This window comes from Coffea arabica, chromosome 7e (genome assembly GCF_036785885.1).
Source record: "Coffea arabica cultivar ET-39 chromosome 7e, Coffea Arabica ET-39 HiFi, whole genome shotgun sequence".
NCBI lineage: Eukaryota > Viridiplantae > Streptophyta > Magnoliopsida > Gentianales > Rubiaceae > Coffea > Coffea arabica.
The window spans coordinates 28,965,518-28,992,271 of record NC_092323.1 but is presented as its reverse complement, the minus strand read 5'-3'; the positions used below and the strand labels follow the sequence as shown (position 1 = coordinate 28,992,271).

Genomic DNA, 26,754 nt, shown 5'->3' with positions numbered 1-26,754 from the left:
ACATGTGCAAGTAGAGGTGGCAAAACGGGTGATTTGGGCGGGTTTGGGTTGGGTAAAATGGGTAATGGGTATAAGTGAGTCAACCCATTTATATCCATTTAATTAGATGGGTATAAATGGGTAAGTCAAAAAATGAGTTGGGTAACCCAATTATCCATTTATAACCCATTTATTCTAATTTTTTACAAGCTCATATAAATTCATTTTGTAAACTAAATTATCAATTTATACCATTTTACACCCATCATTAATTTTAAATATTTACTTATTATGCCAAATAAGTTTAATTATCAATTTTTTTTCCTTCCGCATGCCATGTTGCAAAATTACATATTATTTAATAATTGAACAATGAGAATCTAAAAATTTGGACTAAATAATAACAAAAAAATTTAATCCAAAACTTTGAACCCCTAGTATTTTTTCGTTTATAAATTTAAAATTTCATTTGAAAAGGTAAGAAAGGAATCTAAAATTTGTCATAAATTGATGATGCTAAAAAATGATCAAATTAATAAATTACAAGGAAATAAAGCGATAAGATAAAACCAACAAATAAATATAATAAATAAAACAAAAATACTTAACATCAAAAATAGTTAAAAATCCTTATGAAGACTAGCAATCACTTCATTTAGCATACAAATAAAGACAAATTTTCAATAAATACGAATAACAAGCGACTTAAAAAAACTGAAAATTTTCTCTCAAAAAAACAACTTAAAAGAAGGAGGTTTAGAAGTATCTTACCAAATAGAGAAGAAACTGAAACTCAAAACCGGTAAATATACGGAGCTTCGTAAGAGAATTGCGCAACTAAAATTTCGTCGCATTTGTTTCACCAGCTGATCATGATTTCAAAGTCTCAAGTTCTCCTCTCTCTTATTAGCTCTCTGCTTCCTTCTTTTCAAAAATTTCCCTCGTTTCTTGCTTACGCTGCCAACTCACGAGTCACGACCGATTCTTCTAGAGCGAGGATTTCACTTGGTTTTTATTTTTCTAGAGCAGGAATGTCAGTTAAATGGGTTAAATGGGTTAGATGGGTTACCCAATTAAACCCATTTAATAAATGGGTTTAATTGGGTAACCCATTTATATCCATATATAAAAATTTAATGTACCCATATCCAGTTATTAATGGGCGGGTATGGGTAAAATTAATTAAATGGTTTTATTTGACACCTCTATGTGCAAGTAGCTTTATTTTGTGAAATATCAAGATTAACAACATTGGCTGGATTTTCCATTCCAATATGCACTACATTGTATATCTTTCTTGTTCCATCAATGCCAGACTTCGAGCCCTTATAATTTTGGCTAAGAAAAAGTCCATCCTGGAATTTCAAAAACATTTTTCTTGTGTAGATTTTTGCTACCTCAACTTCAATACCATAACAAGTTTTCATAATGGGGTTAGAGTTCTTTGTCTTGACATCTTTTTCCTTCTCTTTAAGATATCTTGAATTCAGTGCCTTCTCATATATATTGATAGACAAAATCACTAACCAACATACTAGAACGGACAAAACCCTTGAAAAATTTATTCATACTTTCGCTTCTTTGTGTGGTAGACATACCGGAGTACACCTACCCATTGCATATAACCAAGTTCTAAGAAACCATACATATGACTCAAAAGTTTCATTCACAAGTAAGGCACAACCAAACATAACTGATTGATAATGGTGATTCACTCCAGTAAAAAGGAACAAAAGGCATGCCATAACGATTTGTCAAATATGTAGCATCAAAAGTCACAGCATCTCCAAAATATGTATAAGCTAATCTTGATCTTGTATCTGCCCAAAAGCAATTCTGCATACATTTATTTTTATCTACTTCAATGGCATAAAAGAACCCTGGACTTTTAGCTTGAGTTTCTTGAAAAGACATGTGCATCCTCTGTGCATCCCCTTCTTTAAGTAATTTTTGCCTTTCATTGCCTAAGTAGGATTGAATATCAGATGAAGTGCAACCAACATTACTTTCACCACCACATTTGCTCACCCAAGAATGACATTATTTTTCTTGTGGGCACACCAACTTCATTAAGTATATTGACAAGACTTTTTTGAGTAGGTGTTATAGTTCAATGCCCACGGAGAAGCCGCGTACTTCTTGGTGTTGTTAAATCGTGGTTATGTTGATCGAAAAATCTGCTCACTACCCACTTTTCTTCTTCATTTAATTTTAAACTCATTATAGCCTTGTATCCTACTCTAGTTATTGCATGAACTACACCAGTTTGATCGTCATCCTTTTTTGTAGTTTTTCTTTTCCCTTCTCTTGAACAAACATAATCAACTCCAATCAGTGTTTTATCTTTACGGGAATGTCGAGTGTGATTCTTCCGTATACTAAAACCTTTCCAAGCTGAATATGTCTTGTAACATGCTTGAGCTTCATCTAAATTATCAAACGTCATGCCTTCACAAGGCTCACGAGGAATGTTGCGCAAATTTGGACCATTAGAACACAAAATTGAACCATCATTGCAATCGGAATCTTGAATTGGACCTTCAATTGAACCATTAGAACACAAATTCAAATCATCATTGCAACCAAAATTAATCTCCAATTCCATCCCGTGACACAAAAAAAGTATTTTAAAAGTTAACCAAATTTGAAGACAATGAAAACCGTTCCTATATTACTGGAGAAATGGTTAATCAGGATTATTTCCTAAAGAACATTCCTATTTTGCATACTATATTTTACAACTTTTACTTACAAACACATACAAATAACATAAGGGTTGCTTACATTATTTCCTAAAAAACATTCCTATTTTGCATACTATAATTTACAACTTTTACTTACAAACACATACAAATCACATAAGGGTTGCTTACATTATTTCCTAAAAAACATTCCTATTTTGCATACTATAATTTACAACTTTTACTTACAAACACATACAAATAACATAAGGGTTGCTTACAGTATAATACAAAAGTTTCAAAACCAACAAGAAATAAACTTGTTTGCATGAACACCATAATGATCATACACCAAAATCAAAACATTTTGGTTCATAAAAAAAATTATATTTTGAACTTTTCTTTTTTTATGGTTTTACGAAAGTAAAAACCCTACCCATGGGTTTTACACATAAATTCCAAGAATCTACATGTTTTCTGTTAAACTTTTGAGATTTCTATTGAGATCTAAGTAAAAGAGTACAACAATTTTTTTTACCTATTTGTCATTGTTAATCCTGTACTTTGGTTGTCGCTCATCTTCTATGCCCGACTTCATATTGATATTGGAACTGATATAAAAAAGTGCGGGTATAAGAAAAGGTGAGAAATAGTAATAGTGAACGAAGTTTTGCTCGTATAAGAAAAGGTGAGAAATAGAAATAGTAACGAAAGTTTGCTCCAGCAAAATATTGGACCTGATGTAAGAAAACCTTGGCCAATTAAAGAGATACGTGTCAGGTTTTAAATGGAATTTGAACAATTGCAAAGTTCGGATGGAATAAATGCAATTTGGGTAAAAAAGTTTGTTTGACAAGTCAAATTTTAAACTTATCATGTTTCAACCTCCCAATTAACACAAAAAATTTCATGATTTAGCAAGGAAAACTCTAGTTTGAATCCTGTTGCTAGTTTAGACTAAAGAACTGAAAGAGTTTGAATCATCCTCCACTCATTAAAAACTTATTGAAGTTTAGTTAACAAATAAATCAAGCCAAATGTGAATATCATCTCAAACCTAACTCTCTTGACTCCAATAGCATAAAACTTGATATTTTTTTTTATGAAATATCTGGATATAAATAAATAGTCCAAAACTGAACACAATTTTAACCTCCATAATATAAACAAAAGAATTTGAAAACTCACCATTGTCTCGGTCTTCTTGTAACAATAACCGTTATCTCCTACTAAAAAAGGAATTTAGTATAAATAGTTTGACCAGGACAAAAAATTTCCAAAAATTGTGATCTCGTACTACTATTAAAATTTTTAGCATAGATAGTTTGACCAGGACAAAAAATTCCAACTATTGGTTGTATGCTTGTACTATTTATTAAAAGCACCAAACAAAAAAAGAAAAACGCAACAGAGCCCGTAGAGTTGATGAAATACGTAGCTCTTAAAAGTAGAAATGCCAATTTGGCGCCGATGTTGTTGACTCGTTGGCCTTTTGCTACCTCTTCACTTTGGACTACGACTTGATCAACATCGCCATTAGTCGGCGTTGGACCGTCGTCGTCATCCTTAAGCTCCTCCTTTCCTCTTCCCCAAAAATATCTCCATTCGTCTCAGTTTTACACGGTAAGTATACTCGCACCTTTGATATTCTCTTCTCTGCAATTTCAGTATTTTTTTAAATTTTTTTTAAATTTTTTGGTCTTAATTGTGGCATAATCTTGTGGATGAATTTTAATTTTCTAAGCTTAAGAGCTTCATATCTCCGATTTTTCTTTATTTGTCATAATTTTAGCTTCACGTCTCAAGAACTCTCTTCATTTCCAGAATATTCTGTTTCTTTATGCTTTTCATAGAATTGTATTTATTTGTGATGCTATGATTCTCGCATGGATTCAATTGTGGAAGCTTAAGAGCATCTTCTATTCTCTGCAATTTCAGTTATTATTATTATTTTTTTTTTTTTTGGTCTTAATTTTGGCATGACCTCGTGGATGAATTTTAATTTTCTAAGCTTAAGAACTTCATGTTTCCGAATTTTCTTTATTTGCTGTAATTTAGGCTTCTTGTCTGAAGAACTCTTTTCATTTCCAGAATTTTCTGTTTCTCTATGCTTTTCTTAGAATTGTTTATATTTGTTATGTTTTGATTTTTGCGTGGATTTCAATTGTGGAACCTTAAGAGCTCTTTCTTTACTTCCATAATGATCATTTCGTGTATTTGCAATCATTATGACTTAGATTGTCTAAATCACTCTCTCACTTTCCAGATAATTTTTTTTGAACCCCCCGAGGTTTTTCCAGAATTTTATTTTTTCTATTATGTTGTAATTTTTGCGTGAATTTGGATTTTCGAAGCTTAAGAGCTCTTCTATATATTTTATTTCATATTTTCCAAATTTGTGTGTCTGCAATAATTAAGACTGGTTGACTCAAAACCTCTCTTGATTTCCAGAATTTTCTATTTTTGTATGCGTTGAGCTATTTTTAGTCAGAATTTTGTTTTTCTTTATTATAACTCGCATTAATTGTAATTTTTGAAGCTTAAGAGCTCTCTCTTAATGTATTTTCCAATTTATTTAGTTGAAATAGTTAGAACTGCTTGACTCAAAACCTCTCTTCATTTACAGAATTCTCTGTTTTTGTAGGCCCTAAGTTAAGTTTCCATAATTCTCTATTTTTTGTCTGTTATAATCTCATGTGAATTTTAGTTTTTGAAGCTTAAGAGCTTTCTAATTTCATATTTTCCAATTTTGTATATTTGCAATCATTATGACCTCTTGTCTCAATGCCCCCATCTCGTTAACAGGGTTCTCTGTTTTGTATGCACTGAGTTATGTTTTGTGAGTTCCTCTATTTTCCCCATTAACATTCTGTTATAAGTCTTGCATGAATTTTAATTTTGGAAGCTTAAAAGCTCTTTTTTTGTTTTATCAAATTCCACAATTTCCAATTTTGTGTATTTGCAATACTTGTGTCTTCTTGTCTCGAAAACCTCTCTTCATTTACAGGATTCTCTATTTTTAATGCACAGAGTTTCTGGAATCCTTTTTTTTTGTATTTTGTTATAATTGTGAGCTAAATTTTAATTCTTGAAGCTTTAGGGCTCCTTTAAAGGTTACATATTTTCCATTTTTGTGTATTTACTATATATAGGAGTTCTTTTTCGAGAATTCTCTTTTATTTTGTGCTCACTGATTCATTTTTTTTCCCCTGATTATTTTCCCTCTTTAGGTTGTGTGAAATTTGAAGCATCAGTGCAGAGAAGTAAAATGGGAGGACGGTCTTCCAAGAGTTCACATGGGAAAAAGTACACAAATCCTTATGCAAGTACTTATAAAGAAATCCCAAAGCAATATGATTCACAATCGAATGTATATGCACAAACACAAAAGCAACAGCCTAGTAAGCCGGTGACAGCACCACAATCAGTATTGGAGAAGGTGGAGAAGAAGCAATATTCACAAGAAGAAGAAGTGGTATCGCCCAGACTAGGCAGTGGGTATGGCAGCAGTGATGACGAATTTTATGATGGCATTCCCAGGTTTCGAAGAAGTTCATTGCAAAAATCCAGGTCCCGGAGGGCTAGGGTATATTCATAAATTTATATTGCTATGGATATCTTTTTATTTATGTTTTTATTTTTTTCTTTCAAAATGTTGTTTTCTCTTCTTGATATTTTTCTGAGTTGAAGCATAATTGGTAAATTGTTGTTTCGTGGCTTGTGTATTGATTGTGAATCGAATATCTTAATTGGCTCCTTGGGGACTATGGGACAGGTTTTGATGATATCACTCCATGTAATATAGAAGTAGCATTCTGGCTAGTCTATCAATTTTTCATAGCAGAATTATTAAAGCATCAATACTTTATGGAGTTCATTTCGAAGAGTAAAGGATCCAATTGAAGGCATGGATGTAAGCCTGAAGTGGACTACAAGAAAATTGTGGCATTGAGCATGGAATTGAATTATGCCTTATTGTTTTTAATCTTTTTTCAAGTGATCATTTTACAATATTTAAAAGTAGAGAGAGTATTTATAACCACCTGGGATTCCTAATACTCTTGGGTGATAACTAATAAGCCTTAAGATGACAATACTGTTAGTGCAATGATTTGTACATTTGTCATCCAAAGCATGTAAAGGTAGACAGGTGATAGGACTTTTGAGATGTAAAATGTAAACATGTGTATGAGAGGGATACTGCATTATTAAATTTGAGAACCTTGACTTGTTTAGCGAGTATACAGGTAACGTTTGAGGCATTAGAATATGTTGACGGAATCTGAGAAGATAATTCTTGGAAATGTAGTTTACCATGATGCATAGCTCCAGAATGGTGTATCACATGGCTCTGGACAGAGGTTAGCTATCTTTTGCACTAAATGTGCATGTTGAAAGACAAAATGGTGGGTAAACAAGCAAAGATAGTATCCTTTATTAACTATTGAGATAACAATTTTCAAAAATTTTGCATTTTCAGTTGTTATTTGTGCATAAAATATGAAGATTGTTCAGCTATGTCTTGAAGTTTTCACAGTAAAATATGGAAGTCATGAGAAAGAATTTGACATAAAATTTTGATATGATTGGAATTTTACTTTATTTTATAAGGATGATGCCATTTATTTTGCGAAAACAAAAAGCATATTGTAATTCCAAAAACACCTTTCTATCATGTTAATGGTGGTGTCAGATATGATTTATCTTAGATTTCTGAACCTCAGAACTGCTATTGCTGGGGGAATTATGATGTCACTACTGTCGACTAGCATTTCAGACTTGAAATTATTGTGATTAAGAAAAAAAAAGTTTTGCGGCTGCAATAGAAATGATAAGAATTCGGACAGTAATGTTTGTGATAAAAAGTCTGATTGTGGAAGCAGTAGAACTGTCCGAGGAAATTGGCTTAACATTCAACTCGAAATTCTCATTTCCACTGTTTGCATAATTGACTGGTTTGATCACGAATACTGGAACAATTTTTGGAGTTACATCTTGGAATATCTGGGGGACTCAACAGCTTCTAGTAAATTTATTGGATACTTGGCTCGCTGCGAAAGAATAGCAATTTTTCCCAAAAAATTACTTTCCAAATATAAAAAAATTGATAAATAATTATTGAGCAATCTTTCTATACTGTTGATGTTCAAAATTATTGAACAGATAGAATAAGAGATTGAAAAAACAAAAACATAGAAGACAGAAAAAGAGTGAGTGTGGAAGAGGATGCTGAAATCCTGCATTTTGGTGGTTTCGTTTCTCTAATGGTAGAGCTTAATTTTGAAGTTCCCTCATACTCTTGACGAATCAATTTAGTAGCTAATCAATTAGTTTCTGATGAATGCCAATTCTAACCAAACATAAAATGTCTTGAAAAAGTTGATTTAATCAGGAAAAGCAGTCAGTCCATGGAGATTGCTTATTCAGGAAAAGTTGATTTACAGGTTTCAGAAAAGGCTGCTGAAGTATTTGACACGCTTGGAAGCAGCATGGCTAATTTGAATCCAGGCAGTGCATTTCTTACTGGCGCATCAGCAAAGAACAATGAACTTTCGATTTTGGCATTTGAGGTTGCCAACACAATTGTTAAAGGGTCAAATATCATGCAGGGACTTTCAAGAAGGAGCATAAAACTGTTAAAGGAAGTAATTCTTCCTTCAGAAGGTGTACAAAATTTAGTGTCAGCAAATATGGATGAACTGCTAAAGATTGTTGCCACTGACAAGAGGTTGTTGAGCATCTTTTGGATGTTTTTGTATTATCTAGTGTTCAAGAACATAGCATCTAATTAATAGGAAGACTTTCTATACAGGGAGGAGCTGAAAATTTTTGCAGGTGAAGTTGTTCGTTTTGGAAATCGATGTAGGGATTCTCAGTGGCACAACCTAGACCGCTACTTTGCCAAGTAATTTGTTTATTTGTTTTTCGTAGTTTTTTAATTCTGCCTTAAGTTTTCAACAAATTCTAGTTTGTCTTCTATGCTACTTATCTGTGTGTTTATACTCGTCAACAAATTCAGCACTTGTTTTCCTCGAGTTTTCACTTGGTTTATCTAAAATGTTCAGACATAGCAGAGATCCTCAGAAGCAGATGCGGGAAGAAGCTGAGTCCATAATGCAGCAGTTAATGATCTTGGTCCAGAATACTGCTGTTAGTACCATAACTGTTACATTTTAATTTCTGTTTCAGACTGTACTTAATTTTCTTTTATATTCTCATAGATTAGATTGGATTAATTTTTTTTTCTTTTGCCCCTTGGGGTGTTAGGGTTATCCTTGCAAAGCGTGGGTGAACTATATCAAAAAAGTGCCTTTTAGGGTGGTAGTATTCATTAATAGAAAACTCTTAACATAGAATGATGATCTTTACATTGTATACGGACAATACTTTGGAAACTGATCAGATGCATCAGGAGGTGATAGTTGCACCTTTGGGCATTAAATACAAGGAAATTTTACGAGAATCAGATACATGTTAACTATCATACTAGTTAAGTAGAGTGGGGTGTAAAACTGGAGGAAGAAGACAACACTAACATATATTGATTTTAACAAAGTCACTAATGAATTTTAACTAAATGGGAAGGTTTTGGATGGACTAGAATGAAGAAAGATTTATGCTGCCAACCGACCTACTCTACGAGCAGCATAAAGCTCGTTGAGTACCTCTTGCAAAGCAGAAACAAACACTGGACTTTTTTTGAAAATTCATTGACACATTCTTGTGCTAATTCAAGTTGCTTCTGTATTTCCATCAATAAACAAATACTGGACTTTTTTGCTCTAGGAATCTAGTTAAATTATGGAAAATGAAATTCCTATAAACTGTCTATCCTGTACTTGGTTTAGTGGAAAGCAGAATTCAAAAGAATTATTTGAATTGAGCAGAATTACTGTCAGCCAATTAGAAATTGTGATAGACTCTCGATTTCTGTTGCTAGTATTTAATTGATATCTCATATCCATTAGCACATTGTTGTGCTCATAAAATGTGTTTTTTTGTTTTCCTCCAATAAACAAGTACTGTACTTTTTGGTTCTGGGAATCTTGTGAAAAAATGGAAAACCAATTCCTTTAAACTATGTGCCCTGTGTTTGGCTAAGTGAGGAAGCCAGACAGTGATTGGAATAATTGGAAAAAAAGAAAATGGAAATTGTACAATATGTTTTTTACAAGATAGTTAACTGAAAAATAAAATACTGTACTTCGATTTGAAATAGAGTTTAGAAATTTTTGTATTCCTTTTTATTTACTATGACTTTCATTTACTGTAGCTTTTATAATTGGATTCAAGTTAGTAACTTCTATTTTTTCCCTTCCTTTCTTCTTAATATCGAATAGAAAATAGAGGAGTTGAGTAAATAAAAAATCCAGGGGGGGGGGGGGTTCATGGCCAAGAGTGAAGATGTACGTGTAATTATTTTTTTTGGGGCAAAAGATTTTGCTTGTAAAGTGTAAAAAAACTAAGAGGTCAACGAAAACCAAGAGATTTACAGAATTATATATGTATAGATGCAGTCAACAAAGAGCTCAACGAAAACCAAGAGTAGATAATTTCACAGCTTTTCTCAAGCTCCAATTTGGCATTCTTATGAGAATAACTATTAGGACAACTCTTCAGTTTAGTCTCTCTTTTTTCTTTTAGGCGTCATCTTAGTAGTAACCTTGTTTTCTGAGTTTTTAGTGGTTTCTTGAATTTTGAGCCTGAAGGATATTTTGGTCTTTTAAATGTCTGCAGGAAATATCCTACAATTTTGTCGTTTTGTCATTATTTTAGTCATCCCTGTATTAGGTAACTAATTGGAGTCGTCATTGTTGAGGGAAGTTCTATAGCTGAGTTTATCTTCCTATTTGCAATAGGAAAAAGAAATCTTAGGAAAGTTTATAGCTCATAAATCCTAATGCTCCCTATAATATTCTAGGCACAGGGAAATTGATGAACAAAGAGTGAGTTTATTGGGCTATTAGTTGTTTGTTCTTCTTCCCCTCTTTTTCCACCACAGCCCCAAAACAGCCACAGAATCCTCCCATTTTCCCTCAAGCGCCACATCAAATCCTGACTACTGCTGCTGTACAGGGCAGGGAGAAGATGGTTTTTGACGATTTCCGGCCAATGCTACCGGAAGAATATAGAACAAGCCACCCTAAAGTTATCAAATGTGGCATTGGAGTTCTCAAACCATCACTGGCAATCGTTCGAGTCACTTAAATGTCAAGGTCAACAGTAGCTACCTATCACCCAAACCTTCCCCAAACTTAATAAAATTTATAAAAATGGTCACTTAAATACATGGAGCTTAAATGACTCTTCAGTTCCTACTGAATCCTAGTCAAAAGTTGTTAGTTGAAACCCAAAATCCTTTAACAAAATTGAATTACAATGTTGGTGACATAATGCCAAGTTTTACAAATTAAACATCCTGAGTTGTTCATTATGCCAAAGGACAGTTAAATCTATAAATTAGGAAAATTCAAAACTATCACCAACAACTGCTGTATCTTCTCCTTTGTATTTGCATGATCCATTGAACCATACTTCAATTTTCTTTTGCTCCCTTAAGTATTTGGATGGTGTTAGAAGCTTGCAGATAGGTTGCAGATTGCAAAGTGAGATTAAACCATTGTTGTGCATGGATAAATATTGTTTTCCGGGGGGACGGGAGATGATATCTTGCTTTTAATTGGCTGTGGTATCTTCCATCTGCAGATGCTTATTTGTAATAACATGTACCATTTTCTTTTAGTAATGTTACAACTCTTGTTCTGTGTTCTGAAAATTCTCTTTGTCAATTATCTGATAAAATCTAGATTGCTTGCTTTTATTATGACAATCTCTACATGACTTGATTGAATATTTTACTTTCAAAGGTGCAATAACTATGTTTTGAAGTTTTAACAATGTCATATATTTCAAAGAACAAAGAAAATTTATAAACTTTTTTGTCTCCAGGAGTTATACCAAGAGCTGCATGCACTGGATAGATTAGAGCAAGATTACCAGCATAAGCGTCTAGAAGCATGCATATCAAGTGCCAATCCAAGAGGTGCACATTATGTTCTCTCTTTTGCATGTTATTAATGGTTTCTGTTATGCAACACTTCATTCTTAAAATGGTCTTTGATGATAGCTGAGCAATGCTTAATCATAACTGCACTAAATGAATGTGTAATTGATTCCTTGCTTCCTTTTAGCTTAATAAGGTACTAATAGATGTGGTTGACTTAATTTTTTGCTTAAGTTAACCCTTTTGGGTTGTCCGAGAAGATTTTGAAAATAGAACTTGTAAACATGGATCTGAGAGTCATGATCTTGGGGTGCTAGGCTGATGACGTAGGAGAAGCCTTACATCTGTTTGGTTGAGGCAATTTTCTTATGTTATTTGGGGGACACCCAAGGGCTTTTCTTTTGGGGAGGGGGGCTGTGTGTGTGTGTCGGGGGGGGGGGGGTGCACTGTTTCCAAATCAGGAACAGTTTTCTATTGACATGGCGTCTCTGACAACAAAATATTTCAATCCTACATAATTTGAAATATCAAATGAATTTAGGACTAGTCATATTGTTCCATTTTCAAATTGATAGGAGATGAATTTATATCATCTTGGATTCCAACTTAATTTTACAATGTGATTTCTGTGTTACTAGTTTTTAATTGACTTGGAAGACAAACTATATAATGATTATAGTTTTCAAAGAGACTTCTCTTCTCTTCATCACATTTACTTTATTTCGGTACTAATGGAGTTGAAAATGAGCTGAATCGGATGAAGCATTGGATAGTTGAGCTTATCTCAGTTATTGATTGAAATGAAGCTTGAAGCATACTGAGCTCAAGCTCAAGCTCAATTGACAAGTGAAAAAGAGTAATTGGAACTGGAGTCAAGTTTGAGTTCATGTTTGATGATAAGTTATGCAAGCAGAAAATGATTTGTTGAGATTGTTTTACAATTTAGTCTCCCCTTAAGTATCTTCTGATTTGGTGAGTGTCAGATAATTTCTCCATGTGTACATGAGTGAAGCTACATAATACATATGTTTGATGACGAAAAAAATCTGAAAGATCACTTTAATACCCAATAAATCTCCTATGATCTGATTTTATGCTAGTTTAACTGGATCACCCCATAAAGTAGAAAATTAGAAAAATTTTAGATTTGGATGCAATTATGTAATCTAAGTCAAAGGTAGGCAGCATTGAAGAAAGAGAAAAATAATAATTTAGAAGGAGAATATATGTTTAAAATGGTGACATGCCTGTCATATTGTGATAGGAAATTGTATTTACCTAGACATAAAGAACCGATCTCATCATAGGAAAGAGAAAGAAAAGAAATGAGAGAAATGAAAAAAAAAAAAAAAAACTAATGAAAGATTGAAACTTTGCAGGGTAATACAACTTACCCTGCCATTTTTTGGTTCTGGTTCTGTTGCCTTTGTTCCCAGATTTTTTTTTTTTTTTTTTTTTTTTGCATATAGAAAACTTGTACGAGTTTATCTTTCTTATGAAATATTTAAAAATTACTATTTGTTAACATGTTTACCTGTTAATAGCTGGCTAATTATAAATGTTAGCATTTTAATAAGCATTGGATGAACTTGACAAACGAGATCAAGTGAAGTAAAATGTTTGAACATGTAAATTTGTTATGACACTATCAATATCAATACTGGGCAAGTAAGCGGACATTTGAAGAGGATTTTCACCAGACTGGAAAAACTAGCAAGCTTTATGATTTAAACTCGTATAGTAAATGACTGAAATTAAGCTTGGGTGTTATTCGAATAACTAATTAACAAGTAAATAGCTTGAAGGATTTTTATTTTATTTTTGATTGAGCTTTGTTTAGGAGTGATTTATTTTTCTTCTTGTTTAAAACCCTTAAATGACCATGAGAATTTCTTATGGCCTTTTCATAGGCAAAGACCATGACTTTCTTCATGAGGCATATCCATTCTTTCTTCTGCTTTTCCTGGCCCTTTTGGGAGTTTGCCATTGGCTTTCTAGTTCATCCTCAAAAACTTAGGCGATGAAACCACTTCAAGATTTTACCTTTGATTTCACTTAAGAAAGATTGACAAGGACTCAGAACCATTATTCAAAATATCCATGCTATCATCAGTCTTGTATGAGAATCTTTCAAGATCAGTTTTCAAACCTTCTTTTACTGAATCTTTGTGTTTCTTTTCACTCTCTTCTTCATTTGTTCATCAATTTTTTGGGTCTCCTTTTATATATCAATGGCAGATGTGATATCAAATAATAATTAATCTTTTTTTTTTTTTTAATGTTGTTTTGGTTGTATTGTTGATTGCAAGAATCATGTATGATGTGGCAGCTGTACCATGAAATAGACATGATTTTTTTAGATGCTTTTATTTTAACGACCATTCTCAATGTGTGAATATATTCTGTAAAATTCCTTTAGGAGTATACTATGGCGTGTACATTGCACGGGGCTCGTGATTTCTCTCTGAAGTCTTTGTTCTGTAGAAATATTAAGACTAAATTGGAGAGACAATTCTTGCCACTAGAAATTCCATGGTTTCTTTGCAAGTTGTTGCCGATTATATATTGGTTCCTTGGATATATTTTAGTAGGATTGGGTTAATTATCAAACTTAGGATTTGGCATCTACAAACTATGAAATTACACTCCCGTATCTTATTTACTGGATTTTAATTTGGTAAAATCATTCTCTCCCCCATTTTCAGTGGCAAACACAAACAAATTTTATGAATTTACCTACAAATTTCTGCATCCTTTAAATTTGTCCTAATGATTCAGCTATATGGCTATGTAAAAGTTGAGACATATGGCTGTTTGAATGCATGCATATATCAGCATCATAACCAGGTGTTTTCAACTTAAGATGTCCATATTATCTTTAGTATTGTCAACAAAGAAAGGTTACAACAAAGAAAGGTTAAGGTAGACAGTATCGTGTGGCTGTTGTTCCCTTCTTCCTTCTACTAGCCCATATATGAGAAAATTTTGGTTCTCATCCACAAATCAACAAAAGCCTAGTTCTGGGTAATATTTAGAGTTTCCATGATGTATGAATCAGCTAAAACTTTTGGGAGTTGTTAAACACAAAATACCTATGAAATTGATTCAAAGTTTTCTAAGGTATTTAACTTAGCATATCATTAATTTTCTTTTGTTTCTCTTCTCTTTGTCGTATTGACGTTTGAATTAATTGTTCATGATGCTGAAAATCTTTTTACCTAGTAGGTTCTTGATGACTCACTTTGGATACTTTCTGATTTGTATTTGAGAGATGGTAAAAGAAATTTTAGTAATGTTTGGTTAATGATCCTTTTGTAACAGGTAACAGCCCTGCAATTAAAAACCAAAAGAAGCTTGTGAAAAATTTAAAGAGAAAGACTCTCTGGTCGAGAAGTTTGGAAGAGGTATTTCTTTTCTTGATTACTAATTTTACAAATATTTTTGCTAAAAGCCAAGGGTGAAAAATGGTCCTGCCTCCTAGAACTTGTGGCTTTTCTTAAGCCGCATAGGCTGAGAGAATTCACCATCATCCATCAACTCTGTGCTTCAGAACTTTGGTAGATCAAGCATTGGTTCATCCAACTAGATTTGATTTGGTTGAATCCATCTAGTAATGCTGATTCTCCAGTGAACCAGTTTCCGGGAAAAGCTGAATTACACCAAACTAGTTCTTACTTGGTCTAAATAGCACTTTAGACTTTATTGATTACATTTTAAGCAATCTGTCTTAAAAGAAGAAACTTTCATAACCATGCCTTTACCTACTTGAAGTTATTAAACTGCTGTTAAGTTTCAACCAATTTTTCTGTTTAAAAGAAGCTAAACAGTGTTTACATATGATTTAGTTTGAAAAAAATGTCTGGTAATCTTTATCCGAATAAACAGATGTGGTGAAACCGACACTCAGAATAGACAAAGATATATTCATAATATCACAGTCTATTCTTCATTGTTTCTGGAGTTGTGAGTAATGCTTGCTGTACCTAAGTTATATGTAGTGCAATTGAGATTATCTGAGATAGACACTACACTCCCCACACATTTCCTTCTGCCAGGATATTACTGTCTTTAACAGAAAGGACTGCCATTCTTAATGCCATTGTACTCTAATTGCCTGAATAATTGAAGTATATTGTATGCATAGAAAGATATCCATAGCAGATTGATGTTCATACATGTTGGACAGGCTAGTTTTTATTCATGAAGAACAGAATCGAATACAAAGTCTTTTAAAACCATGAATGCAGGTGATGGAGAAGCTTGTGGATATTGTCCTCTTTTTGAATCGAGAGATAACTAATGTCTTTGGAAACACAGGTATGATCTGAATGCCTGAAAGTTACTTTCTTTTTAATGGGATAGAGAAGCTAATATTCTTGATCTTTTATAACAGCCCTTTGCTTAAGCTAGACAAGTAAAAGCATGGTATTCCTTGATGGAAGTACTTGCCCTTCCCTGGAAAGAAGGAAAAGAGCAGAATATGTAAAACCTACAAGTCATTAAACAGCTTACACTAACAAAAATGTAAAATTGTTACAGATACTTGAACCATTCCATCCCCTTACTTTAACTTTGTTGCTGTCATCCTTCTAAATCCTGATATCATCCTTATGCTTCCTTTAAGCCTTTTGGTTGTAGTTTTATTGACCTGTTAATCTTAATTTGTATCCTTGCTTATAATAATGTATAACGTGGAAACTTTCTTCCCCTTTCTGATCGATCTTTGCAATTTGTTTTCCTTTTTTCATACTTATACTTTATCTACTAATTGTTGAAGTTGAATCATTTTTTAAAATTTAGATATGCTTTACAAATTTCTATTTACTTAATTAATGAGTTTAAAGTCTATGTGGCAATTTTTATGTTTTCAAATTTCTTCCTTTTTGTATCCCTTGCAAATTTCAATAACAAAAACCCAGTTTAAATTTACATAGGAAACTCTTTTTATTTTTCCGTTCATACATATTGCATATATTCTATTGCAATTTTCTTAAGCTATTGAATCCATTGTATCATTCCCAGAGTGTTCCTTGTGGTAAGGCAGCATAATGAGATGGCATACTGATTAATTGCCAAATAGGTTACTTACAACCGTAACATGCATCATTAAAAAAGTTCTGAGAAACCAATTCAAGCTTCAGGTTTTAGTTTGCATCTCATTACCAGCTTGATGGAAAGAAAAAAGTTATTTAGTTGATAAGTGGAAGTACATAAAGCATAAGTGTCATAGGACTGACATAACTTGATGATAGTTGCTGAGCTATAGGTTACCCAAAGTGCTATTAATCCTTCCAATCTCATCTAATATGATCCATGGTAGGGGGATGGTTGCGCATCAGTGATCAGCTAGATGGTGTCACTTGGATCTTCAAGTTTTTACTTAAATGTTTAAAAGCTGAAAAGGGTCGGAAAGTTGGCAGTACCTGTAACTATCATGGGAAACTCAAATTTCACTTCTTCCCGTAGTTGTAATTTGTTGTAAAAATCGCTTTAGTATTCAGTTTTGAAACATGTGGAGTCACCTTTGAGTCTTTATCAAAGAAATACACGTGGGTATTTACTTAGTGATGTTCAGTTAAGTATTCTTCTCTGATTTTGGAGAAATATATACAAGTGACGTGTTGTATATTGTTTTAGTTTCCAGACTGACCCAATCAGGCATACTGTTTAAATTGTCAGAGGCTTCTTTCTGGGCTGGTAAAGCCCTTAAACCCTTAAGTTGATTATCATAAGGAAGCTTGGTGAAATCAAATTTGCTCAGGAGGATTGGAGTACCTTTAATTAATCTTCCACTCATGTGTCTTGGTTCCCCTTTTTACTTTCTTTACTTTTAATATTATGTGGCCATCATTAGATGATTTTATGGCAAACAATATTTTCACATTTTGAGATGTGGGAGCCTTGCTTTTAAAATATTGATATATATGACCACTAGTGGTTTATGGCATAACTTTAAACTAAATATCTCAATCTTAAAATGTGATAGTAATCTTCTGATTCTTAACAATGTGCTTGTATTAGTTCATTGTGGTTAAGAGTTCTAGTATTTATTTGTGATATGCAAGTATCCAAACTAGTGTTCCAAATCTTCTAGTCCTTTATATACTACAGGTGGAAGGCTTTGAAACTATTGTTAGAATGTCCCTTGTACATGAAATATTTCCATGGTAAATTCTTGAGGTTTAGTAGTTGTGAAAGTTTTTCTTAATTTTCTTGCTAGGTTTTTATCCCAACCAATGTGATTTAATTTTATTTTATGGGTTCGTTTTCATTTCTTTTCATACTAGTGATTTTAACATGTTATAACTATGTTCCAATGGATAATAGTAAGATGTCAAAGTGGCTGTCTGATTATGGTTGTTCCAAGGTTTGAAATTGCAGACCTTGCCATTTTCTGATTGGGTGAACAATTTTTCAAAACAGTGGTTTTTTGATATCTTTGCAAGATAAGTTCTACTTTCAAGAAATATATTCCTGCTTAGCATTAAGTCTTAACAGTACAAATAAGACATTTTGGTCCAATTACACCCTATTTTTGTTCAAGTACCCCTGCGCCACTAATGCTGCACTTCCTTTGAGATTGCTAAAGCCTCGGCATAGAAGTTCATTCAACCTTTGTGCTTCCCCTCTCCTTGAGTGGAATGTTTGTAGAATAATTTATTCTTTCTGAGTGCTTCATACATGGCAATAGATAGTGTCCACAAAATTTTAACTCGCATTAAACTATTATTGACTAGTCTTTCAGTTCCATGTGTTGCCAATTATTCTGATGGTGCTATTTGGCCTTTGAATTTTTTGTTAATATTCATGTCCAGTCAATCTTTTTGTTTCTTTTTTTTTTAATTGTCTGTGTGTGGGGGAGGAGGGGGAGAATGAAATAAGATATCAGGTTGTTTTATAGAATTTATCTTGTAACATAAGGAACTTTTGAAGAAGTACTACTTTCAATTGATTATGTAAGAACTACTTGAAATGGAAGTTCATATGAGCTGAAGTGGCAAATCTGAAGTTGCAGCGTGTGTTGGTGAACGACTAAAATCAATATACTAATGTTTTAGTTGATGTTGGTTATTAAGGTAAAGACAAAAATTGGAAACAACTCTTAAGTCCAAAGAAAGACTATTGGTAGCAGGTGGCAGTCATTCTTTTGGCCCCTTGACATGAAATATAGCAGGGTCGAGCTTGCAGAAGGTTAGGTTAGATTAGGGAAATTTTTACCATTGGATTAAGAAAGGTAGAATTGAGTAAAGTTCTTGTTAAGAGAATATAAGTATTCTTGTAGATAATAAATTAGTAAGGGTATTCTTGTAAATAGTTTGTTAGGTTTGTACTCCTATAAATACTAGTTGGTCACTCATAATACTGTGACTAGATGTTTTCCTCCCAAAATACCAGTTGACATGGTATCAGAGCAAAAGTCCTAGGTTAGGGTTAAACATCTAGTCAAAAGTACTGTTCACGCGCACTGTTCCATGGTGCGGCACTGTTCACGCACACTGTTCACGGCGCGGCACTGTTCACACGTCACTGTCATCTCGAATTTTGACCTTTTCTTTGGTTTGACGTGCCATTCGCCATGGTTGAAAGGTTTGTTAATGCGGTTACCAATGACCACATTGAATCGAGTTTTTCAGCACATGGGTCCCAGAAGACTGTTACTATATCTGAGGAAGATTATGTTAAATTCCTACAGTACCAAGCTACAAATCACGCATCTCTTCCCTCTGCTTCTTTAGCACAAAAAGGTAATAACTCATGGATTATTGACTCCGGGGCTACTGATCATATGTCAGGTACCTCTAAAATTTTTTCTAATTTTCAAGAGTCTACTCCCTTTCCTCATGTTACTTTAGCTGATGGATCTACCACTAAAGTTAAAGGACTAGGCACTGTAGAAATTAATCCATCACTTCCGCTGTCTTCTGTTCTTTACGTACCCAATTTGCCCTTTAATCTAATGTCTGTTAGTAAGCTCACTAAATTTCTACAGTGTACAGTTACTTTTTCTCCTGATTTTGTTGTCATTCAGGATTTGAAGACAAAGAGGACGATTGGTGGAGGGCATGAGCATAATGGTCTTTACTTTCTCAACTTTAATGGTCCGATGGCATGTCCTGCTACTGTTTCTCCTCTTGAAATTCACTGTCGTTTAGGTCATCCGTCTTTACAAAATTTGAAAAAGTTGGTTCCTACTTTGAGTCAATTATCTTCGTTAGAATGTGAGTCTTGTCAGTTAGGAAAGCATCATCGTGTTTCTTTTGCTCCTAGAGTCAATAAACGGGTTTCTGAACCGTTTTTGTTAGTTCATTCTGATGTTTGGGGTCCTAGTCGAGTCACTTCAAAGTTAGGTTTTAAATATTTTGTAATCTTTGTTGATGATTTTTCAAGAGTTACATGGCTTTATTTAATGAAAGATCGTTCAGAAATATATTCCATTTTTTGTGCATTTGTTGCAGAAATAAAGAATCAATTTGGTGTGCCGGTACGTATACTTCGCAGTGATAATGCAAAAGAATATTTTTCCACTCCTTTTAATACCTTTATGAGTAAGTCTGGTATTATTCATCAGTCCTCTTGTCCTCACACTCCACAACAGAATGGAGTTGCTGAAAGAAAAATTGGACATTTAATCGAAATTGCTCGAACAGTGTTGTTGCACATGAATGTGCCCAAATAATTTTGGAGTGATGCAGTTCTAACTGCATGTTATTTAATTAATCGCATGCCATCTAATATTCTTGGAGGTCAATTACCTCACTCCATTCTTTTTCCTCATGAACTTGTGTTTAAATTACCTCCTCGTATTTTTGGATGTGTGTGCTTTGTTCATCAGCTTACTCCCGGGGTGGATAAATTAGATTCTCGTGCCATTAAGTGTATTTTCTTAGGATACACACGAGCGCAAAAAGGGTATAGATGTTACAGTCCAGTTTTAAATCGATTTTTTACTTGTGCTGATGTTACTTTCTTTGAATCCACTCCATATTTTATCAAACAAAGTATGCCTTGTGGGTTAGACCAGTGTCCCTCTTTTTCCTCTCCTGTTTTACCAGTCCCTTCCCCTTTATTACCTGAGTCATCTAGTCCACCAGATTCCATAGCTCGATTATCTCGTCCTCATCTTCAAGTTTACTCTCGTCGTTCCATGGTTGAGAAAGTTCCTGATATGCCACGCACTTCACCAATTAACTCTCAATCTTCAAATCCAGGTATGACGCCCTCCTGTGAGTTAGATCTTCCTATTGCTTTACGCAAAGGTAAGAGACGTTGTACTTCCCATCCTATTTCTAATTTTGTTTCTTATTCTCGTCTCTCTATGTCATATTCTTCTTTTGTTGCTTCCCTTGATTCTATCTCCATTCCTAAGTCTATTACCTATGCTCTTAATCATCCTGGTTGGAGATTAGCTATGCAAGAAGAGATGTCTGCTTTGGAACAAAATGGTACTTGGGATCTTGTCCCTCGTCCTTCAGGTAAGCCTGTTGTTGGTTGTAAATGGGTGTACACTATAAAAGTGCAGCCTAATGGTTCTATTGATAGATTGAAGGCTCGTCTGGTAGCTAGAGGATTTACTCAGGTGTATGGAGTAGACTACTTAGAAACATTTTCTCCTGTTGCAAAGATTACCTCTGTTCGTCTTCTTATCTCTTTGGCAGCAACTTATAATTGGCCATTGCATCAGTTGGATGTGAAAAATGCATTTCTGTATGGAAATTTGGAAGAAGAGGTATATATGGAACAACCTCCTGGATTTGTTGTTCAGGGGGAGAATCCGCGGTTGATTTGTCATTTGAAAAAATCCTTATATGGATTGAAACAGTCTCCAAGGGCTTGGTTTGGCCGGTTTAGTAGTGTTGTCATGGAGTTCGGTCTGACAAGATGTGGAGTAGATCACTCTGTATTTTATCAGCATTCTAATGCTGGTAAAATTTTATTAGTTGTTTATGTGGATGATATTGTGATTACAGGTGATGATGTTGTGGGGATCCAGAAACTTAAATCCAATCTGCAGGCTAACTTTCAGACAAAGGATTTAGGTCATCTACAGTATTTTCTGGGTATTGAGATAGTTCGGTCTAAATATGGGATTTATTTATGTCAAAGGAAATATGTACTCGATATGTTGAGTGAAGTTGGGATGTTAGGTTGCCGACCTGTAGATACTCCTATGGATCCTAATGTGAAATTAGCAGGAGATCAAGGTGCATTACTTGATGATCCTAAGCAATATCGAAGACTTGTGGGTAAATTAAATTATCTCACTGTAACGAGACCTGATATTTCGTTTGCAGTGAGTGTTGTGAGTCAATTTCTTGATACCCCTCGTACTAGTCATTGGGATACTGTTATACGGATTCTCAGGTATCTTAAGAGTGCTCCTGGAAAAGGGTTGCTGTATCAAAATCATGGACACACTGATATTGAAGGATATAGTAATGCAGATTGGGCTGGTTCTGCCTCAGATCGAAGATCGACTACAGGATATTGTGTGTTTGTTGGTGGTAATTTAGTGTCGTGGAAGAGTAAGAAGCAAACAGTTGTATCCAGATCAAGTGCAGAATCTGAATACCGCGCTATGGCTCACACTGTGTGTGAGTTGGTTTGGTTGAAGAGCATATTACTTGAACTTGGGTTTGAGCATAAACAGCCTATGAATTTAGTGTGTGATAATCAGGCGGCTGTTCATATTGCGTCTAATCCAGTGTTTCATGAAATGACAAAACATATTGAAGTTGATTGTCATTTCATTCGAGAGAAATTGCTTGACGGGGTCATCAAGACATCTCATGTACCGTCTGTAGATCAATTGGCTGATGTGTTTACCAAGAGTTTAGGGGGCTCTAGGGTGAAATACATTTGTAACAAGTTGGGTGCTTATGATATATATGCTCCAACTTGAGGGGGAGTGTTAAGAGAATATAAGTATTCTTGTAGATAATAAATTAGTAAGGGTATTCTTGTAAATAGTTTGTTAGGTTTGTACTCCTATAAATACTAGTTGGTCACTCATAATACTGTGACTAGATGTTTTCCTCCCAAAATACCAGTTGACAGTCCTAATATTAAGCATTTATGACTTTCTATTTGTAACAGTGCTAAAAAATGATTCTTTCATCTCAAAAATTTTTTTACATTGGATGGAAAATTCCCTATATCTTCTCTCTCATCATTTACAGTGTGGAAGTTCATTGAAGTCTGTCTTGACTTATGACTTCTTTCTCTGAGAAAACAAATTTATATTGATCCCTTCTGACAATGTCCTGATGATATTCCTGCAGATGAGGATATACCTGATGTTAAAGATATGGGAAGCCAACAAAGATTGGGACCATCTGGCCTTGCATTGCATTATGCTAATATCATTCTCATGATTGATTCAATTGTAAGTGCATGCACATTTTCTCACTGGTGGCTACTTCTAGTTTTCATTCTCTACTTATTGAATTTTTACCATATTGCTGAGTTTGGGCTCTGTTCTGCTGGTCATTGTAGAGATTTTTGCATGGTTTTAGTTTCTCGAAACATGCTTTAAACCAGCATGGATGATTTGAAGGAGCTCATAGTTTGGTTGGTTGAAGGTTACCTGCACTTCCTACTTGAATAACTTAGCAAGTCCAAGGATTTTTCATCTCCCAAAGTTTCTGGATACTTGGGGTGCTTATCCATGATGGGCATTGACACCTTCTTGGGTCTTAAGTGCACACTATAGGTTGGCATGTTGAAAAGTTTGTATATTGAACTAAACAAAAAACAATATTTAAACCTGCACTTTAATGTTGAATTATATTTAGAGTTAATGACAATCTATCTCCATAAAATATACCTTGATTCCCACTTTACCTCCTAATCTTCATTTTTTGTCACTTAACCCCCTAAGAGACAAAAATACCCCTCTATTATGCTAAGTGATAAAAAATGAAGGTTAGGGGGCAAAGTGAGAATTAGGGGATAAATTGCATTTAACCCTTATATTTATCACAAGGGCCTTTCTTATTCTGCTTGAGTGGTGACTTGAGTGGTGAAGATCTCTTATTTTCTTCAGACGTGATAAATAATGGATGAAGAGCTTGTAAAATTGTTTCTTTTTAGTTGAGTTCATTCTTGCAAAAATGGGTTAGTTTCTTGGTTTTCATGGGTTTAAAAAGATCTTGTATTTGCTTGGTTACAATGTGCTAAGTTGGTAGCTCATAGAATTTAAGTGATAGGACTATAGAATGGGAAAAACAAAATCATCCCCACTAGACATGCTACATGGGAAGGGAAGCCACCAGCACAATGTATGAATCCTTGTCTACAAATAAAAAATGTAACAGGACAAGATCCTTTTAGGTATATGTGTTACTATCCTATTCCCTGAGCTCATTTATGAACAGATATATATTTTGTACTTTTCTAAAATGTATGGTGTTGGAAAAATAGCCTGTTACTAGTCCTTATCTTTTCTAGTTGTGGGACATGGCTTAATTACAAAATTTCTCTATTGTTGTTTTTCTTGAAATAACAAAAATAATACTGATCTTTTCAATTTTGTTTCCTGAATTGGAGAGATTGATCTCCAGGAAATCTGACTTTGAAGTCAATCTCCTAAAGATCAATCAAAATATGCCACTGGCTTGAGGACCAATTAAAAGGAAGAAGTATGTCTAAAAAGTTCCAATCTTAGCTTCCATCACCACCATCCTCACCTCTCCTCTTTGCTTTATGACTAAGGAAGTTTGCATCTCTTTTTCCATTGATGTCATCAATCCCTCATCTCTCTTGTTCAACTGCTGTTGAACAACTCCTTCAGTAATGCCCGCAATCTCTGAGAAGAGAGGTGACTTGATGAAAACAAAATGGGGTTGGGAAGAAGATGTGAACCTAATATAGTGTAGAATGAATGGAAAACTTTTGGTTTAGGAGAAGACTGGGGGAGGAGTAGCATGGACCCTGGAGTGGCTAACCTTCTAGAAGAGGCGGTTTGAAGGACAGGCTGCTCTCTTTTCTTCATTTTTGTTTTTCTAATATGACATGAGAAGTCTATTTCCAAAGACCACACCTGTGTTGCTTTAATTTTTATTCCTAGTTTCATATGAGAAGTTTATTTCTATTGGCCATGTGTTTGTTTTTCAAACTTCTAAAGTTGATTATCTAGAAATCTATTCCAACAAATTAATGATGTCAACGTCTTCTGGGTAATGAAATTCACACACCGTTTTTGACCTCTTGCCTCAAAACAACTGGCAAGCATGTGTATTGGACATAGTACATAATAGGGGCATGCAAGAAGTTGGTGTTTGTAAACATCATTCCCAGTACTCGAATAAAAGCTGTGGCAATTGGTGTAAATAACCTTGTGGGACATGTTTCTGCTTTCCTTTTTCTTGGGAAGGGGGGGTGGGGGGTGGGGAAAGTGGGGATAATTGGTATGCAGTGACTTTGGTACCTACTTCTGTCATCGTACATCCTGACACTCCGCAATAGTGAAATCCTTTCAAAAATTTTACATTTAAGCACAGAAGAATTATCTGTTTTCTATGTCTATTCCTAACTGGTGGTATCATTTGTGCTATTCAATTATGGAAATTTGATTGGTTCCAGAACAATTTAACTGAACATGTTTCTTATATGAGCAGGTAGCACGATCAAGTCCTATGCCACCAAATGCAAGAGAAATTTTGTATCAGAGCTTGCCACCTAGTATAAAAACTCCACTGCGGTCCAAACTGCATTCTTTCCATGTTAAGCAGCAGGTATTGTACTTTCGAGTACTCCTGCAGAACTTGGCCTGCGTTTGAACTAAGTTTTTTGCCATAAGTCCTGAGCAGATACTGTTCAATTAGTTACTTCAACTATATCTTCTTCTTTGTTTGACCAATCAGGCACATTTTCTGTGTATTAGTGCCAGTTTGTTTTATTGCTATCGTTTCAGTTGCTAATAGTCTATTTTTTTATTACTTTTGTTTGATGATTACTGAATTTAGATGTTTCTCAAGCTCCTGGATTTTCTTCTGCAGCTTGCAGTTTCAGAAATAAAAGCTGAGATGGAAAAAACTTTACAGTGGCTCGTTCCTATTGCGACAAACACTGCTAAGTAAGATTTCATAGTTTAAAAGACACAATTTTTGTTATGTATGGTGTTTTCTTCTGTTTTTCTTGGTGATGTTTCTGATTTCTTTCTGCAATCATTTGAAAAGGGCACACCACGGTTTTGGTTGGGTTGGAGAGTGGGCAAACACAGGGTGAGTGATAATATTTGTTTAACCTTGTCAAAATGATCCTTCTTTCTACCTCAATGCATAAGGTACCTATTAGCCGTTATTATCTTCCTGAACTGATGGAGCAATGGGTCTTATTCTTCAGATCTGAATTAAATCGTCAATCTGTTGCACCAAATGATATTGTTCAGATTGATACACTCCATCATGCAGACAGGCAGAAGACAGAAGCTTATATATTTGAATTACTGTTGTGGCTCAATTATTTGGTAAGCCAGTCCAAAATTAGTGTTAGTGGTGGCAATTCGACGTTGTCTACCAAATCCCAGTGTAATCCAACCCTTGAGCAAAGTGATCAACAGTCCATACAGAGAGATGCTCTTAGTACATTGCCAAAGTCAAGTATTGAAGTTTCAGAAGATGGGGCGGCCCGTAAGCAACAACAGATAGATGAAGGGACTGAGTGACTATGACCTCCTTATGGACAGGTCACAAGAGCTCAACAAAACAAGCAAAAACATCAGGTATTTTGCAACAAAACAAATCCCTGTGAATACGACTTCGTGAAACATTTTTCCATCCATTTTATGCTCAACAAAGAGGACAAACTAGATGTCAGAGTGGAGTTTAGAAAGAACGATAAGGTACTTTATTGCTGATATAAACTTTCATGGGGGTTGAGAGTGGGAGCATCAACAGAAGCAATTCAACCCCTTGTATTTGTACCAAACTAGGGAAAAAGACATCCTCCTGTACAGATACTGTTGCCAAGAAACCTCAGAGCTCCCCTGCTGCTGTATTTTCTCTGTTGGAGTTTTTCTGTATGATTCAGATGAAAATACATTGGTGAGATTTGTATATAATTTGAGGAATACGAAAAACCTTCCTCCTC

General features: G+C 34.4%; 2 protein-coding genes across 2 annotated transcripts; one reads left to right on the top strand and one right to left on the bottom strand.

The window, feature by feature from the left end:
- Positions 1-2,089: 2,089 nt before the first annotated feature.
- LOC140011329 (protein FAR1-RELATED SEQUENCE 5-like) lies at positions 2,090-2,584 on the bottom strand. The gene has a single exon (XM_072060122.1). It carries the CDS (start codon positions 2,582-2,584, stop codon positions 2,090-2,092), a length of 495 nt encoding a protein of 164 aa, XP_071916223.1.
- A 1,725-nt stretch (positions 2,585-4,309) lies between these two features.
- Positions 4,310-26,754, top strand: LOC113701629 (protein PSK SIMULATOR 1). The gene is made up of 13 exons (XM_072060354.1): positions 4,310-4,327; positions 5,891-6,246; positions 8,105-8,388; positions 8,473-8,565; positions 8,726-8,810; positions 11,610-11,703; positions 14,986-15,068; positions 15,912-15,981; positions 22,944-23,047; positions 25,281-25,397; positions 25,662-25,738; positions 25,842-25,886; positions 26,008-26,754. Exons 2-13 carry the CDS (start codon positions 5,929-5,931, stop codon positions 26,327-26,329), a joined length of 1,692 nt encoding a protein of 563 aa, XP_071916455.1. The 5' UTR covers positions 4,310-4,327; positions 5,891-5,928; the 3' UTR covers positions 26,330-26,754.